Source organism: Leptonychotes weddellii, chromosome 7 (assembly GCF_054177405.1).
Source record: "Leptonychotes weddellii isolate Sample4059 chromosome 7, ASM5417740v2, whole genome shotgun sequence".
NCBI classification, from domain to species: Eukaryota; Metazoa; Chordata; class Mammalia; order Carnivora; family Phocidae; genus Leptonychotes; species Leptonychotes weddellii.
Window position 1 is genome coordinate 99,849,650 of NC_138375.1, and position 18,149 is coordinate 99,867,798.

The 18,149-nt window shown below is 39.7% G+C and overlaps 1 protein-coding gene across 3 annotated transcripts in view; it reads left to right on the plus strand.

The window, feature by feature from the left end:
* ELOVL7 (ELOVL fatty acid elongase 7) overlaps window positions 1–18,149 on the plus strand; it is a 77,256-nt gene that overhangs the window by 40,617 nt on the left and 18,490 nt on the right. For 2 of the 3 annotated variants that reach the window (XM_031035860.2, XM_081826829.1), the window contains exon 2: window positions 9,880–9,977. In XM_031035860.2, the coding sequence (XP_030891720.1) occupies window positions 9,914–9,977 (64 nt within the window). In that variant the 5' untranslated portion in view covers window positions 9,880–9,913. Of the gene's footprint in view, window positions 1–1,363; window positions 1,492–9,879; window positions 9,978–18,149 lie in introns of those variants that run through there. The other variant, XM_006727973.3, reaches the window with a different exon arrangement.

Consider the following 18,149-nt stretch of genomic DNA (forward strand, 5'->3'; position numbering starts at 1 on the left):
AGTCAGAAAAACTTAAGTTCGTGGAAGTGGCATAACAGTTACCCTTTTGAGTTCAACCCTATGCTGTCCTGTGTTTATGAATTTAGAGTGTGTCATCTGCATCATCAAAGAGACGGTGGCCCAAGATAATTCTAAATAGCAGATATATAAAAGTCACTAGAAAGTCTTCTATGGTGCTGCAAAGTGTGCTTAACATAGTAACCATGTCTTATTTAAACAAAGTCATGATTAGCTTATCCTGAGCACCTATCAGCAGGACAAGCAGCGCTTAGATGGCTGGGCTCACTCTTAGAGCTTCAGTCCATATTAGAAATGTCACTACAGAGTAATCTCTTCAACGCACAGTTTCAGCAGACATTGTTTCTCAAAGTTAATCTCTTCTTCCTTGTGGGATTACCACTTTCTGCTCTTATTTCAGGCTCCTCTTCCTCTCTGAAGCCCTGTGCTCCCCCATGTCACTGTGTGGTAAACGCACTACCAATTACCCTAAAGAAACCACTGGGGTCCCTGTCATTTCTCAGTGCTTGACTTAGATATTGGCATGGGATGCACCTCTGGGAAGGGATGTTTCAAGGGCTTCTGGGGAGCATTGGGAAGGGGTTTGAAGCTCCTAAAAAGGAGACACAAAGAAAAGGCCCCTTTACTGATCTGGATGAAGGTGTATGAGAATGTGATATTTGGAATGACTGCCACTATCTTTTTCCACCAAAATGACAAGACAGATATTAATCAACTCAGAAGACGACATTTCCCTACCTTTAGACCTCTTTTTCTAGAACTCATCCTCTTACTGCTTAAGCCACTTCCAATTGAGCGTTCTCTTACAGACAAATATCTCTTCCCTGATACCATAACATTCCTGTTTGCAAAACAGAAAGTTAGATAGTTTCTTTATTTGATATTTGTGGTCAGTTTTGTTTGCCTAAAAGACAAGGCTAATATTCTAATTTTCTGTGATTTACCAAGACCTAAGATGTAGCAGTGATTTTCCCTTTCCCAAATGTTTGGGAACTTCAAGCTTATTTCACTCTCAAAATAGGAGGTTAGTTTCCTTATATCTTGGGTGTATGTGCTGACTAAAAGGTCTACCAGATTTCACATTCTTATGGGATGTTTTGCATCACCAGAGAAAACTTTCCAGTATTGATTGCGTCTCCTGTTCCTGCCCTTCTTGACCCAGATGTCTTATCATATCCAGGTGACATTCATTAACTGGATCCTTTGTCACGAATTTTATGCCATTTCCTCATGTTGTGGGTGTTGTGTCTGAGAATGGCTTATGCAGCATTGAGAAAGTTTCCCAAACCTGGCCCATCATCAGAATCTCCCCAAATATACTAACTGAATCCAGATTTCTCTCCAGGTAATTCTGATTTTCAACCAGGCCTGTCAACCGAAGAGATGAGGGATAGGAAAATGGGAAAAATTGTAGTGACCTGATTCCATACCTGAAGTAAATGGCTCCAAACCTCAACTGACAAAGTCAGCTATGTAAGAACAAAATTGTATTTCTTTATAGCTTAATTTTAATTTTTTTAATAAAGGTTTCTTTATTCTTTTGGGTGGCAGGAACCTATTTCAAGCAATTCTAAATATGGCTACTCCACTCCATCCCCCTCAGCAAGTTAAAACTAGCTTATGTAAGATCAAGTCAGTTGGAAGGAGGAGCCCTTTAGTCCTTGATGTCCTTTGTCTACATGGCTATCCCCTGAGACATCCAAGGTCGCAACAGCTCTTTGGCCACTTGTCCCCGCAGATCTCTGCTGTTGCTAGCTGCATGACTCCTTCATTTTCTACAGCTCTTCTGCAGTTCTTCCGGGTCTATCGAGGATACTCAGAAGTGTCTCTGCTGCTCCTCTCCATGCCCGAGGAAGAGAAATGCTCTACACCACCCTGAGGCCCCATCACCCACCTCTTCCCCCTCTACCCAGGCAACTGAGCCTGACCACTCCTGTTCCCTCTTCCCATAAGCCTACCTGACATCTTGCCAGGGCTTCTTGCCCTTCTCTTTGTGATCGGCACTAATTGCTTTCCCTCCAACTCCTCCTCCATCAGTCCTGAAGCTTGCTTTTCTGTGCTAGGAGGCATGGAAACCTCAGATGTTTCCTCTCAGATCTCTTGTTTATGTCCTTCTGTTCTTCTGTATGGCTAAAGTGCCTAAGCTTTCCTAACTCCTAAGCTGGGATAAAACTTTCTGTTTCTCTGCCTTCTGCTGTTCTGTTTCATTCCTGAGACAATTTATACAACCTAGCTATGGAATAGAAATGGCCAAAAAAAGTGGGGGGAGTGATAAAGGAAATCCCAAGAAGAAGCATATATATTTTTTAAATGACAGATTTGTAGTAGACAAAAATACATGTTTGACATCTTGTATGGAATGTATTTTGCTTCTGCAGTGTGTGTGTGTGTGTGTGTGTGTGTATTGTAGTACATTCACACATACTTGTATGGTAATTAGCAACATTGAAAATCTGTCATTTGAAATCATTTTTCACTGAGTCTATTTCAGGTTCTAAATTCACTTTCTTTTAATTGGAGTTCACGGTAGATGATAGAGAAAAAGATTTAAACTAATATGCTGGAATATACATATAAATGAGTGTTTCCTCAGTTACCTCAGGCTACTATACATTTATTCCACTAACATTTCTATGACTAAACATTTCTGGATTTTTTTTAATTGTCTTAATGTTACAAAGCATGTTGAAAATGTTAATAGTAAATTATGAGTAAAGCGACTCTGTTGCCCCCACTTCCCACCCCACTCAACAAGGTGGAGCTCAGCTTCATCCATTTACCTTCAGAATCATTCTTTTTTTTTTTTAAAGATTGTATTTATTTACTTGAGGGGGGGTTGGGGGAGGTGCAGAGAAGGGGGAGAGGGAGAGGGTGAAGCAGACTCCCTGCTGAGCAGGGAGCTCAACTCGAGGCTCAGACCCTGAGATCCTGAGCCAAAGTCAGACACTTAACTGACTGAACCATCCAGACACCCCCAGAATCATTCTTTTTTTTTTTTTAAGATTTTATTTATTTACTTGACAGAGAGATACAGCCAGAGAGCACAAGCAGAGGAAGGTGCAGAGGGAGAGGGAGAAGCAGACTCCCCGCTGAGCAGGAAGCCTGATGCGGGGCTCGATCCCAGGAGCCAGGGATCATGACCTGAGCCGAAGGCAGACGCTTAACGACTGAGCCACCCAGGCGCTCCCCCCAGAATCATTCTTAACTTATGATTGGTTATGACCTGATTTTTAGAAGTAGTAGACAAAGATTTTTTTCCCTTAGAGCCACTTAAATGACATTCTGAAAAACTCTGAAATCATTTTGTGAAGAAAAGCTCAAAATTTTTTTTGAATGACAGCATCACTGAAATAAACGTATAATTGCTAAAATGATGACTCTGAACTAACTACTCCTATCTGGATGAATAAATGTTGGTAGTTTAGTTTAAACTAGGGATTGGCAATTTGGCAATTTCTCGAAATGTTTTGGTTGTCTCAACTGGGGAGTTCCTGGCATCTAGTGGATAGAGGCCAGGGTCGGTGCTGAACATCCTACATTGCTTAGGACAGCTTCCCAAACTAAGAATTGTCTGTCTCCAAATGTCAGTACAACCAAGGTTGAGAAATCCAGGTTTAAACAAATGAATTATAATTTTATAGTCATTCCTCACATGTTAATGTGCTTAAAAGTTTCTGATCCCTTTCCCCCAGCCTCAGTCTAACTAAACCATTGGGATGGAAAAACTCAGGCACCCAAACCTTCTGTCCACAGACTCACAACCTCTTTGAGGCTTGCTTTCTGCTTACGTACAGAGGATGGGGGTGGAAAGGGAAACTGGATCCAGGGAGGAAACAGGCGGGGTGGGGAATACACAGGAAACCTGCAATTAATATCGAGGTGGAGGTTTCCCTGGCAGTCTTTGAATTCTTCCTGAGATTTTTACTTCTTATCTCAGCGTTTTTTCTTCTCAGCTCCCTGGTTTTCCAGCGTCATTACTCAGAGAGAGGCTGACACTTTTCACTTGAAGACCTTTTACCACCCAATAGCCTGAGGTCCCAGTGCCCCGTTCTGGACTCACTGCTGAAACTCCCCTGTCCTCTTCTAATGAGTCAGGATTGAGTGCTTTTTCCTTTTGCTTCCCAAGCTGGCTCTGCTCTCCTCCTTTGAAACACTGTCTGCATTTGAAGACACGTTTCCCTTATCAGTTCTCCGATGAGCAATTATGATTTCTATGGAATAGCCTGATTTGCTCTGTCCCTCTCTCCTTCCTTGCTTTGTACAAGGGTAAAGTTTCAAACCACCACCTAATTATGGGGCCAGGTATGGCTTTCCGCAGGAAGGCCAGCTGTTTTGTTCTTACCTTGCTGTCGTCATTCCACCATAGACCTCCATCCCTATGCTGGTACCTTCCTGTAGCTTCTTTTGTGTGTCCCCAGCAGTATCTGCGGCTAGCCAGATGTGTTCTTGCGGGTTTTGTCCCTGATGTCTGATTTCCAAAGAAAAGATCAGTGGGGAGCCCAAATCCTTCCAAACAGCCAAGAGAAAGGGAAAACCATATGGCCTTTTTCCTGGATCATAGACACGCCCTAGGAAAGCCATATGCTGACTCTACCACTCCTTTCCCCCCAGAGAAGGTGTCCTGTACATATTTTACAGAATTTAGATAAATCTCTACACATGAGGATTAACCTGGAAATGGTGGGCCATGGTTTTAGGTTTCTAGACTCCTGCTAGGTACTTCCTATCACAGGCAATTCTAAGGTCCCATCCTTGTCTGAGTGCATTCCACCAAGAAGTTCTTTCAGATGAGTTCTGCCTTGCAATTACTGTTAAGATAACTTTGAGCCAAATGGATGAAGTGATCAGATACCCCAAGCATACCATCTGTGTTCTGGTGTTCTATCCATGCTGCACTTGTGGCTGAGTAGTCTCCAGGGAAGCTGCCCATGGGAAGGGCCTTTGCTGGCCGCAGGCACATTTCTCATATTTGAACTTGACATCTTTAATGTACGGGACACCTTCTCCATCAGCTTGTGCTAGTCTGGGCAGTTTCAGCCTTTTCTTTACCAAATGACCCAGTCACCATGTGATGCTGTCAAAAACAAGGAGAATTCATGGGTCAGTTGTACGTAGTAGAATTCTCATACCCGTCCTCCATCAATAAGCTCCTGTTGACTGCTACATAGTTTTGAGGTCCTTGGAGGTGGACCCCTCCAGTGCCTCCCTTGTCTCTTCCCTTGATGGAAATGTGGTCATTTGTCTACCGTTTTTGAGTTTTAAGTCTGCTTCACCTACAGGAGAACCCTGATTTTTGTGGCATCACTAGCCCTGAAATTTTATGTTATTAAGCATTTTAAATTGGTCATCAAGGCCCCAGTTCTGCTGTTAGCTAGAAGATATCTCTGTACCTTCACCACATGGAGTAAGTTTCTTCTCATCTCTGTGTACCACTGTCTAGCAGTCAAGTGTCCATGTTAAATCATATTGTAGTTAGGGGTCAACGAGATGCCTGACTCTAGTCTAAGTGCTATCTTTTGCAGGACAACGCAGGCTGCCCCAAATTCAGTCGTTAACAGTTTTCTAGACCAACCCCTACAATGTCATATTGGCATCCAGTCCAGTACTGTCCAGCCTAGAAAATTCTCAGCTGTGTTCTGTCACTTCCAACAAAGTTAAAGGATCAGGTTTTCTTTTCATGCCCCATCCCCACACAATGATGCACACGATGCACACTCCTTCTCTTCTGGTGGGCCCACAAAGTGTTAAGGACTGTTGGATGTCAGTTTATATAAAAGTAAAGGATCAGTGAGAGAGTCCACACTCCAGGAACTTGGGCTATTGGATCCCTTTCCTACCTCGCCAGTGCTCCATCTCTCACCTCCCTGGAGAACATCTGCTCCTGCTTCCCATCCAGCATGAGCTGCTCCTCTGACTGCCTTTCGCTTCTCCCTTCATTTCAGACTTGTGTAGTGTTTGGGATTAGAGAAACCAGCTCTGTTTACTGCCCGTGAATATTTCTGACCTGCATTAGACTGTGGTTTCTTGAATTTTTGTGCTTTTGGGAGTTTAGGGAGAGGAAAATGTCTTGTGTGGAATGAGTGGGGGGAAAAAGAAGAGGAAGGAATTGCACAGAAAACAGATTAGTACTTTGAAATGTAACCTCACCATATACCATGTACAATTAGAATCTTTTACTCCAGTTTGGAGTAATTTATTTATTTTTTATTTTTTATTTTTTTTAAAGATTTTATTCATTCATTTGACAGAGAGAGAGGGAGACACAGTAAAAGAGGGAACACAAGCAGGGGGAGTGGGAGAGGGAGAAGCAGGCTTCCCGTGGAGCAGGGAGCCCGATGCAGGGCTCGACCCCAGGACCTTGGGATCATGACCTGAGCCGAAGGCAGACGCTTAACGACTGAGCCACCCAGGTGCCCCTGGTTTGGAGTAATTTAAACAGCATTATTTTGGGAGTTTAATTATAAGAATAATGGCTTGAGGTCTGTTTTATCTGTGGTTAAGGTGCACAGAAATAGCTTTTAGCATGGTCTAAACACTTATACCAGGGCACTTGGGTGGTGCAGTCAGTTAGGCGTCTGATTCTTGGTTTCGGCTCAGGTCGTGATCTCAGGGTGGTGAGATTGACCTCCACATCGGGTTCTGCATTGGGTGTGAGGGTTGCTTGAGATTCTCTCTCCTGCTTCCTCTGCCCCTCCTGCTCGCTCGCTCACTCTCTCTCTCTAAAATAAATCTTTTAAAAAAATAAAATAAATAAAAATTTCAAAAAAGCACTCACACCAAAATAGTTGGAAAACATCAAGGAAAGAATCATGTATAATCTGACATTCCAGTTCTTAAAATAAAAGTAGTAGAGTTTTCTCTAGATTTGTTGCATAAAATGCCATTCAGCTCTACTAGATAATGAGTTTGTCCAGATACTTTCTGATAAAATTGGCACAGTTTATCTCTGCAAGTGATGATGTCTGACTTTGATTAAATGTTCATTCTTTATCGAATTCTGTGCTTTAAATTTCACAAGTATATATTATCTCACGTGGTCCTCGAAACAACTCTAAGTTACTTTATCTTATCTTGGTAGGTTGTAGAATCACCATTTTACAGATTAGGAAATTGAGCTTTCATTTTGCTCAGGGTCATACAGCTGTTAAATGGTGAGATTCAAACCAAGGCCTTTGTGACCCTAGAGGCCCTACTCCTGGACCCACATCACGCCTTCTTTGTAGAAAGGATCCATAGGGAAGCAAGAGCCCAGGCTGACTCGAGTAAGACCCTGGCTTCACCACAGCCAATCTTGAGTCTGAACTCAGCCTGAGGACATAAGATATACCAAAGCCATGCTGAGATACTTCCCTGAACTTGGAGACATCCTCTGGAGGGGATGGACCCTTGAGGAATTAAGATAAAAATCTCTCTTTTGTGTGTATGTGCATTTGTGTATGGATGTTTAAGTAGGAATATTCCAGCAAAGGTGCTGCTGATCTATTCTTTTTTTTTTTTCTTTGAAATATTTTAATTCTTTATTTTTGGATAGATAATATATTCACATGAGTTAAAAACCAAACAGTATGAGGTCTGCCTTCTACCCCTTCAGCCCATTTTGTACCTCATTCCCTTACCCATGGATATCTTTTCAGAATTTGTTTTGTGCTAATATACGTAAATGCAAATTTATATTCTCATTCCTTCCCTCCTTTTTTATATAAAAGTCATTTTAAAATTATGTAACTTCCTTTGCTTTTTTCACATAGAGATTTATCTTGGATACCTTTCCATATCAGCACATGGAGAACTTCCTCATTCTTACTTAAAATAGCATAATATTTCATGGTTTAGATGTATTATCATTTATTAACCAGTCCACTTTTATTAGACATTTGGCTTGTTTCCAGTCTTTTGCTGTTACTAACTGATGCAGTGAACGACCTTGAATATGTCATTCTGCATATGTACATGTGTATCTATAGGATGAGTTTCTAAGAGTAACATCGCTAGGTTAAAAAATATGCATTTATACTTTCTCCTAATAGTGCCAAATTGGCATTACTAAGGGTTATGATCATTTGCACTCCCACCAGCAATGTATGAGTTTGCCACAGTCTTCTCAACACATTTTTGGATTTAGGCCAATTGGACTGATAAAAATGTTTGGACTTTAGCCCATCCACTGCAATAAAATATTGTAAATTTCTTACTATGATTAAAGGTAAGCAACTCTTCATGTGTTTAAGAGCCATTCGTATTTCCTTTCCTATGAAATTTGCCCATGCTTTTCATGGCTTATAGGTCGTCTTATCAATTTCTTAGAACTCTATATATTAAGGAGAGTAGCATTTGTCTGTGGTATGAATTGAACATATTTTTTCCTGTATGTCATTTTTTACTTTTTAATTTTTTCCTCTTGATTTTCATGGGGTTACATTTGTTAGTCTTCTCTTACATCTTTTGTATTTTAAGTCAAAGTTAGAAAGTCCTTTCCCATTACAAGGCTAGAAAAGTGTTCTCTCTGTTGTCATCTAGTACTTTCATGGTTCTGTTTTTCTTTTCTTTTTTTCTGTTTTTCTTATTTAAATTTTTGATCTACTTGGAGTTTATCTTGGTTTATAGTATAATGTTTGGATCCAACTTCTTTTTCCCAGGTGGCTGTTTAGTTGTATCACACCATTTTTTGAAGAACTGCTGGTAATTCAGTGCCCACTGGTTTGAGATGCCACCTTTATCATATACTATACGTCTTAAAAATAAATATTTTATATTCTAAATATATATATGTGTTTATATTCTAAAATGACTTTTAGAATGCTAGAAGAAAGTTTGAATTTTCCTGTTGCAGGCTTAAAGGATTTCTTTTTTGTGATAAAACCTATATAATGTAAAATTTACCATTTTAACCATTTTTAAGTGTGAAGTTCAGTGACATTAAGTACACTTACATTATTGTGCAACCATCACCACCATCCATCTCCAGAGCTATTTCATCTTCCCACTCTATGACTTTGGATCAAATACACTGTTCATTTTGTGGGACGCCATACATTTATAAGACGTATGCTGATTTCAGAGATGTTAAAATGTGGGAGACTGTACATCTGAGAATCTACAAAATACAGTTCTAAGTTCCTAACTGTATTTGATGTATTTCTGGATGTTTTGCTGTATTCCATTGGTTTGCTTCTTCATGTGTCAGTGTCACATTGTTTTAATTATTAAAGATTTAGATTATCTTTTAATATATAATAGAGCTCGTGTCCTTTCACTAGTGTTTTTTTTTTTTTTTCAGAAGACTTCTTTTTCCAACTATTCTTACCTATCTGTCCAGATAAATGAGGCAACTTTTCCCTGGCTATTGTAGATCTTCTTTCCTTCCCTCTTTCTACCTGTATTCCACTTAAATTGTAAAGACTTGCGTACAGAAGACCTTGTTATGCCTGAAGATCAGCTATAAGTCCTGGTTCAGAGTAGCTTCTCTGAATGTTTGTATATCTTCTTGACTTTTCTTCTGCTGGGTTTTTATTTCAGAATTGCCATCGAAAGTAGTCCTTTCCTGATCTGCATTGTTGCTATAAAAAGGAGATGCACTTATGAACATTCTTAGAATCATTTACTCCTTTTATATCTTGCACATAGAATGTTAGCCCTTTTCAGCAAAGTAAGCATTGTTCTTATAATGATGAAAAATCTTAAATGTTTGCCACTGTATCAGGGTTTAATGTGGTTCACTAATGCATTTACCCTTAGTACAGGTCTGTTGTTTTGCCAAGTATTCCTATTAAATATTTAGCATTTATCATATTGTTTTATTAGAACTTGGCTTTATTTGCATTTATAGATCATAAACTCATTTCTTTTTTTCTTGTACTGAAGAACCCATTGTAAGAGCCAGTAAATCCTGTGGAAAATGGTCTTCAGTGATCTTACATCAAGAACCGTGCGTCTTTATGATAATTGGATCAAAGATGCTGGTAAGTAACCAAACTTCCTACTTAAGGCACATCTTTTCTTTTTATGTCCGATTCCAATATTTAATAGGATTTCACTGAAACAGAATGAGAGACTGCAAGTTAACACTCCCTCATAGACACCTCAAATTTAATTTTTATTACTAGTTAACAATGGGGAAGTATCAAAGTTCTCATTACAAATATGTACAAAGATAGAGCTACACAGATGTTTATTATGATGTTTATAATAATGAAAATAGCTTTAATACCCAGTGAAGGAAACTGGTTAATAGATGATGGTACAGGGCGCCTGGGTGGCTCAGTTGGTTAAGCGACTGCCTTCGGCTCAGGTCATGATCCTGGAGTCCCGGGATCGAGTCCCACATCGGGCTCCCTGCTCAGCGGGGGGTCTGCTTCTCCCTCTGACCCGCTTCCCTCTCGTGCTCTCTGTCTCACATTCTCTCTCTCAAATAAATAAATAAAATCTTTAAAAAAAAAAATAGATGATGGTACATTCCAACTCAGCAGTCATTAAAAGTGATTTTTGGAGGCACAGTGCTCTTAGGCTTGCTTCTGCCCTAATGCTCCTAAGGGAAATAGCAGTTAATGCCAACAATGTTGATTCTTGAATGGGAGGGGCTGCACCCTCAGGGGTGTATCAGAAAGGGAGCATTTCAGAGGGCATCCCTAAGTAATTCTGAAATGTCTGCCTTCTTGCTGTAACCATTAAAAAAAAATAATCAGTATTCTAGGAACATTTAATGCCAAATCAAGTTTAAATACATTAAATGAAAAACAGGTTGTAAAACACCACATACATTACTTTTGTGAGAGCCATTGTCTCTGTGTGATAGGATTATGGGTAATTTCTATTTACTTATCTATATTTTTTTTAATACCACTCAAATGTGTGTTGCTTTTATAACCATCACAGAACATTTTAAAAATGTAACAAAGATGGGAATCCTGGGTGGCTCAGTTGGTTAAGCATCCAACTCTTGATTTCAGCTCAGGTCATGATCTCAGGGTCCTGAGATTTAGCCCTTCATTGGGCTCTGTGCCAGGCTCCCCGCAGAGCCAGCTTAAGATTCTCTCTCCCTCTCCCTCTGCCCCTCCCCCCATATATATATATGAGAAAGGTAAAACAATTTTTTTTAAAGATTTTATTTATTTGTGAGAGAGACAGAGAGTAAGAGAGAACACTAGTGGGGTGGGGGCAGAGGGAGAAGCAGACTCGCTGCTGAGCAGGGAATCCAATCCAGGGCTCAATCCCAGGACTCTGGGATCATGACCTGAGCCGAAGGCAGACGCTTAACTGACTGAGCCACCCAGGCACCCCTATATATATGACAAAGGTAAAACAATTTTTAAATAAACAAGGAGTCAGAGTGTTGTAGAGCTGAGGCAAACCTCATCAAAGGTGGTATCATCAAAGCTAACTCCTCATTTTAGAATTAAAGACTGAGGCTCAGAGATGTGACCTTGTTCAGAATGTGGCTAGTTGTTGGCAGGAAAGATTAGAACCTATGTTTCCTGATTTTGATTAGATTTCTGGTATTTCACATTTGAATTGTTTTACACATATTCATCAGCATCACGACATCAGCTTAGCTCTTCCTTATCAACCAGAAATCACGTGTCCTCCAAATTCAGGAAGAAAAAGTGCTATCTCTTGGCATTTAACACAACTGGAATTATTTTCCAATTTATGCAGTTATCAGCAAAGATACACTGTGTCATGGTTGCCGTCTTTCTCAGGAGACTGCTAAAGACCAATTTTATTTCACTAAAAAATGTCCCAAAAGATTTGCCCTGGAAGAGCACCGAGGGTTTTTTTAGTAGCCTGTAAATAGTGAAGCTTCTATCTGGTAGGGAAATGGAGAATGACTGTTTCCATGTTTCTTCCTTTTTTTCTGTTTTTCAACTTATGTAATGATTCTGAGAACAAGTAGATTTCTCTAGAGGTCCGCCTTCTCTGAAGGTTTACAGTTGTTCTCATAAATTCAGTATTTAATTTAAATACTGTTTGTCTTGTTTTAATGGCTTTCACTTTTTTGTATTTTTAAAAATATTAATATTTTAATTGCTTTTCTAAGTAGAGGTATGCCTTGCTACCTGAAATGTCATGATTTGAACTTGGGAGCCAAGTAGATCTGGTTGCATGTTTTGAAATGGACCTGTTTGGAAGCACAAGTCCCTTGCTATTCACTATACCAAATGCAGGAACTCAAGAGAGGCAGATAATCAGTATCCTAACTCAAGAGCCAAATTGATTTAGATGATGATTAATATCTGTATAGAGCTGGAAGTATAGGATGTTTTTAAATGAACAACTTCTGATTTCTACTTCCACTATTATCCATGTAATGACTCTCTGCTTTTTATTAGGAATACTTATATTGAAAAGCTGAGCAATATTAGGTCAGAAAAAGGAATGATGAAGGGCTGGAGGTGGTTAGGGAGAGACAGAGGGAGCCCCTGGAACAGCTTTGCAAACAGTACAGGGAAAGTGAGAGAGAGGGGCAGGCATTGCTACATCTCTGTTATGCTAATTTGAAGTCATGAGAGAGGGGAGAGAGTATGGGGATGTATAATGAGAAGACCTAGATTTCAGTTAGACCATTTCGATGGACTGGCTAGGTGGTCTTGAACTAATTACTGTCTGTGTTAAAAAGGCATTTCTTTTTCAGCAAAACAGAGGTGAGGATGGTACCAATATGCATGAAAGTGCTCTGTGACTTAGGAAGTAATCCAACACAGATGGTGGTAGTTGTTACAGATGATGGAAAGAGTACTGTCATCTGAAAATACTTTTAACATAGCATATGCTTTTTAAAAATGTCTATTCATATATATATAATTTTTTTTTAAATCGGGACCTAGAGAGTTAAAATGTTTTGTGTTAGATTTACAACTTTGTGACAGCGCTACCAGGTATAATAGGAGAGGTTTTTTTTTTGCTTCTGCTTAGTGTGGTATTGATCTCGGAGAGCCATTAGAAATCACTCCTGGCCATCTTAGTCCAGTTTAATTTTGCTTACCCTGGAGGGTCTGAACCCATGATCAAGGGCCAAGAATTTCAAGTGTATTCTTGGCTTTGGCCCTATTCCTGAGTAGCATTCGGGGAGCCTACTCTTATTTATTGGTTTCTTGATTGCTAAAGAAGTAGTGGTCATACATAATTATTTCATGTGGAAAATTCCACAGCTACAGATTTAAATATGGTTTAATTAACACCTAAGCTATAAGAGGATTTATTATGATTCCTGGATATGAGATGTCAAATTTTGAAGTCATGCTCTAGTAGCATTTTGGACTGTAGAGAAATGGAAACTTGTTAATGTTTTAAAAGCAACTTTCCTTGTGTTTGGTCAGTAATAATAACTTTTCAAACCTAGTTATGATCTTTTTACAAGAAAATGGAGTATGAGTCGGGTTGCTGCCATTATGAACCTTTAGTACTTCACAAAGTGCTGGAGGTACATGTTTGCTTTTCCTTCCAGCGCCTTTATCTTGTTGGTGCATTGAATTTTAAAGGGTGTACTTGAGCTAGTATATGCTACTTAAGAAGAGAACACCCTCTTACAAGTAGTTGATGGAAAAACTCATTAAAATTCTATGTTTGTGGCTCTTCTACTTTCCCTGTACTCTCTCTGGAACACTCTTAGAAAAGAATTATTAGGCTAGCAATAAGTCAGAACTTCGGTAATGACTGGGGTATGGACTTCAGACAACCTGCCTCCCCATCCTCTTATTTCATCTTGGCTCGACTCATGACACTTAAACCCAACCCTGATGCCAAATAGAAGGTACATGAAACCCTCTTTCCTCAGCCTGTTGTGTCTGGGAAAAACAGCTCACCCCGAATCTTTTGTAATCTGTGGCATCACAGAGTGAGTCTTTATCACAGACTTTAAATGTAGTCTGATCACAGACTTTAAATGTCATTGAGCAGGCCCTCCGACAACTTGCCTGATCAAGTCACCATCTATACCTGAGTTGTAGACAGCTTGTCAGGGGGAGCCTCCTACCTCACATGGAAGTAGGCTCTCTATTCAGAAAGGTATAACTGTTACTGAGCAAGAAGGCAGGCAACATGAACAGTTGTCATTCATTAACAATAGCCGGAGTCATGAACATCCTATTAAAGACTCAGAATTTCATTTGCTCATTAGGGAGAGCTGATGTAAGCAGAGGAATAATCTGGGCAGAGCTATACTTTTAGAAAGTGAATTTGGAAGTTGTGTGGAAGACAAGATGTAGCAGATTGGATCAGGGTAGGGAAAACACATAAGAGACAACTGCAGAGCACCTAGTGAGGGATGCTGAGGCCCCCAGTGTAGGTGAGGGAAGCACTGAACCCCGGGTTCTTAACTCTGACAGCTCATCGTGGTTACCTCAGCATTTATGGATACCTGGGACACATGCCCTAGAATTCTGATGCAGTTAGAACAGGGTCATTTTTGGACCATTTGATTTTTAAATACTGCAGAGTTGATTCTGCTATGCTGACAGAATTCACATCTGCTGTAATAGTAGCAATGCATAATTACTGAGCCCTTAGGTTGTGCTGGGCTCTTTACATATGGTAATTCATTAAATCCCCTATGAGATACATGCTGCTTTATGCCCAATTCACAGATGGGGAAACTAAGCACAGAGAAGTGAAAGTCAGTGGCCCCAGATCCCATGAGTCAGTGGGAGAGCCAGGATCAGAACCCAGGCTGGCTGATTCCAAAGCTTTGCTAAAATAGGATTTAAAAACAAACAAACAAACCTGATGTACTGTTTTATGAGAATAACATGAAATTAGCCAGCTTTTCCCAAAAGATACAGTGATATTTTCAAATTTATAGAACTCAGAAGTCACATGTAGGATTTTAAAAGAAGGTGTATGCTTAAAATATTAAATTACGGGAAAAAATTATTTATTTTAAAGTTATTTTTTTTCTGCTTCCTGAGCCAACCCAGCATGCTTTTCCTGGCTTGTTTTCTTTCTACTGCTACCAGAGGAAGAACAGAAAGATGATGTCATTTGATACTTTTCCCCCTGCTGAGTCAATAAAAGAATAAAATAAAATATTTCTTTAATTCAGGAATTCCTTTAAGGACACACAAAAAAAACCCCCTAGTTTTCAGTCATACGCATGATGTCTGTTAAGAACAGAAACATTTTAAATTGCTTAAAGAGGAGAAGAAAAAAATTAAAATCATCCATGCCATCACCATCCAAAGGTAACCATGTTAATTAACATCCTACCAGGGGTCTTCTTTGGTACTGGCTGAAAGTCCTTATTTCATTGGAGGTAGAAACTAGACATATTCATATGGCTTATGATGTTCCTATATTCAAACTTCGGATTACCCACTGATAGAAGAAATTCAACAAAGTTGGAGCAGTTCTGATTCTATCCTTAGTCCCCATTTGTGTGGCAACTTTTATTTCCTGTGACTTCCCTGGTGAGTTACCGGCCCGTGGCTAGTGCACCTTGTGGCCACTGAAACTGCACATGGCGCCCAGATGTCCTGGGGAACGTGTGGAAGGGAAGGAGGGTACCTAATAGAAGCAATAAAAAATTTCAGTGCTGTGTACCTGGATCGCTGATTTCGAAACTTGTTCTGATTTCAAGCTGTGACAATCTTTTTTTTTTTTTTTAAAGATTTTATTTATTTATTTGAGAGAATGAGAGAGCACATGAGAGGGGGGAGGGTCAGAGGGAGAAGCAGGCTCCCCGCCGAGCAGGGAGCCCGATGCGGGACTCGATCCCGGGACTCCAGGATCATGACCTGAGCCGAAGGCAGTCGCTTAACCAACTGAGCCACCCAGGCGCCCAAGCTGTGACAATCTTAATACGAGGAGAAAAATTAATTTTGAGAACTTTGTGTTTTTATAAATAACTGTCAGCAGACTTCTGTTGAATTTCTATCTTGTGCAGGATACTTGACTAAAATTGTTCCTGCTAAGAGCATCAGTGACTTCCTTTTGTTAAAGCCAGTGTCACTGTCTTTCTCTCTCTGCCTCATTTTATCCTTTGACTCCTTCCAAAGATTCACTCTTCCCTTAACCTCGGGATGGCTCACTTTTCCCTCTCCGGCCACTCCTTGGTTTTTTTTGTTTTTTTTTTTTAACAGTTTTCTCATCTACCATCCCTCCTGCGAAGATTGAGTCCTCAAGATTCTGACTTAAACCACTTACTCTCCCTACTCTGCCCACTTTCCTAAGCCACTTTCCTGGTTCTGTTGTTCACCTTTCATGTGATAAAGATCCCAAATAGTACATCTCTGGCCCAGATCTCTCTCCTACTTCCACTTTCAAATCTCCAGGTAGCTAGAGGGGTCTCCATAGACATGTTTTAGACGTAGGCCCAATGTAAGATGTTTGAAAACCTAAGCCATCTCTCCCTGACCAGTGTTGCTCCATATCCTGCATTCCTAGTCTCAGTGATAGTACAATTATCTAAACAAAAATCTCAGTTTTTCCTTAACTTCCACCTGTTCCTCATTCTCTGTGTTTAAGCATTTACAAAATTTTATGTTCTCTGCCTCCTTACTGTATCTCAAAATGATCAGATCCTATTTATCTTCATCACTACCTGATTTTTAAATGTTAATTCCAGTATAATTAACATATAGTGTTATATTAGCGTCAGGTGTACAATATAGTGACTCAACAATTCTATACATTACTCAGTGCTCATAATAAGTATACTCTGAATCCCCTATCACTACCTAATTTTTAATGGCTTAACTTAAAGATTTGTTTCAGCAGAGAGCTCTTTCCCAAACTCTGTTCCACAGTGTATTCTACACAACATCAGTTTGAGGAATGGCCAAATAAGTTTGAGGAATGTTGCATACCACCATTCTCATCTTGGCAATTCACAATGAACACGAAGCACAAAAATCCTGCAGAAAAACAGTTTGCTTGTTTAGCATTCTCATTAGCCTCACCCTACTTTTTCTGTGGACAAATTTTAAATGTCTTGCTTCCACTGTATAGATTGGGCCAAGCTTGTATAGGATATGAGGTAAGAAACATGCTCATTTTTCTTCCAAATATTCATTTTTCCTATCAACATTTGTTGAATAATCTCTCCTTTCCTTGCTTGTTTATGGGTCTTCCTTTATCATATATTAAATTCCTAAATATCTTGGGGTCTGTTTTAGAGCTGACTTTTGGCTTTTTTATTTATTTTTTCAAGATCTGCAACAAATAATACCTTATATGTTAAAAAAAAAAAAGTAGGAAGGGAAAAATGAAGGGGAGGAAATTGGAGGGGGAGACGAACCGTGAGAGACTATGGACTCTGAGAAGCAAACTGAGGGTTCTAGAGGGGAGGGGAGTGGGGGGATGGGTTAGCCTAGTGATGGCTATTAAAGAGGGCAGGTATTGAATGGAACACTGGGTGTTATATGCAAATAATGAATCATGGACCACTACATCAAAAACTTATGATGTAATGTATGGTGATTAACATAACATAATAAAATTTTAAAAATTAAATAAATTACATTAAAATTAAAAAAAAAGGATAGGACATCTCTTGGTATTTTGATGGAAACCGATCTGTATATAGAATACATCATCTTTCATAGCTAAAGCCATGCCTTAGTATACCCGAGTATCAGATATGAGCTCTGCAGCAATAAAATTGAGGCCAAGTGAATCCTCAACCATGAAGTCTGTTGAAGAAATTTTTTGCGCTGGGTAGGATGTCAGACTTGAGGGGGTATTCAAAGTGTTTTGGTAATTGGCTACACCATTAGCAGTTTAAATGAGCAAGGGCTATATTCTTCCCTCCCCTCTTTTCCAATCGACAAAAGTGATGGTGTTTAGCAACATAAGGTTAGTCAAGTCTCAGTTTTCAGTCAGATATACTTAGAAACCTGTTCATACTTGTCTTCCTTTGTAATGCTCTGGTTTCAGGAGACAATTTAGTAAAATTACACCTGAACTACTTAAGATTATAGAATTAATCATATCTTGTTTTTTTATTGTGTCATTCTTTATTTTAATAATATTTTCAGGGGTGGCACAGTCGGTTGAGCATCCGACTCTTGGTTTCGGCTCAGGTCGTTATGTCAGGCTCATGAGATCGAGCCCCGTGTGGGGCTCCACACGCTCAGCACGAAGTCTGCTTCAGATTCTCTCTCCCTCTGCCTCTCCCCGCTCGTGCTCGCTCACTCTCTCTC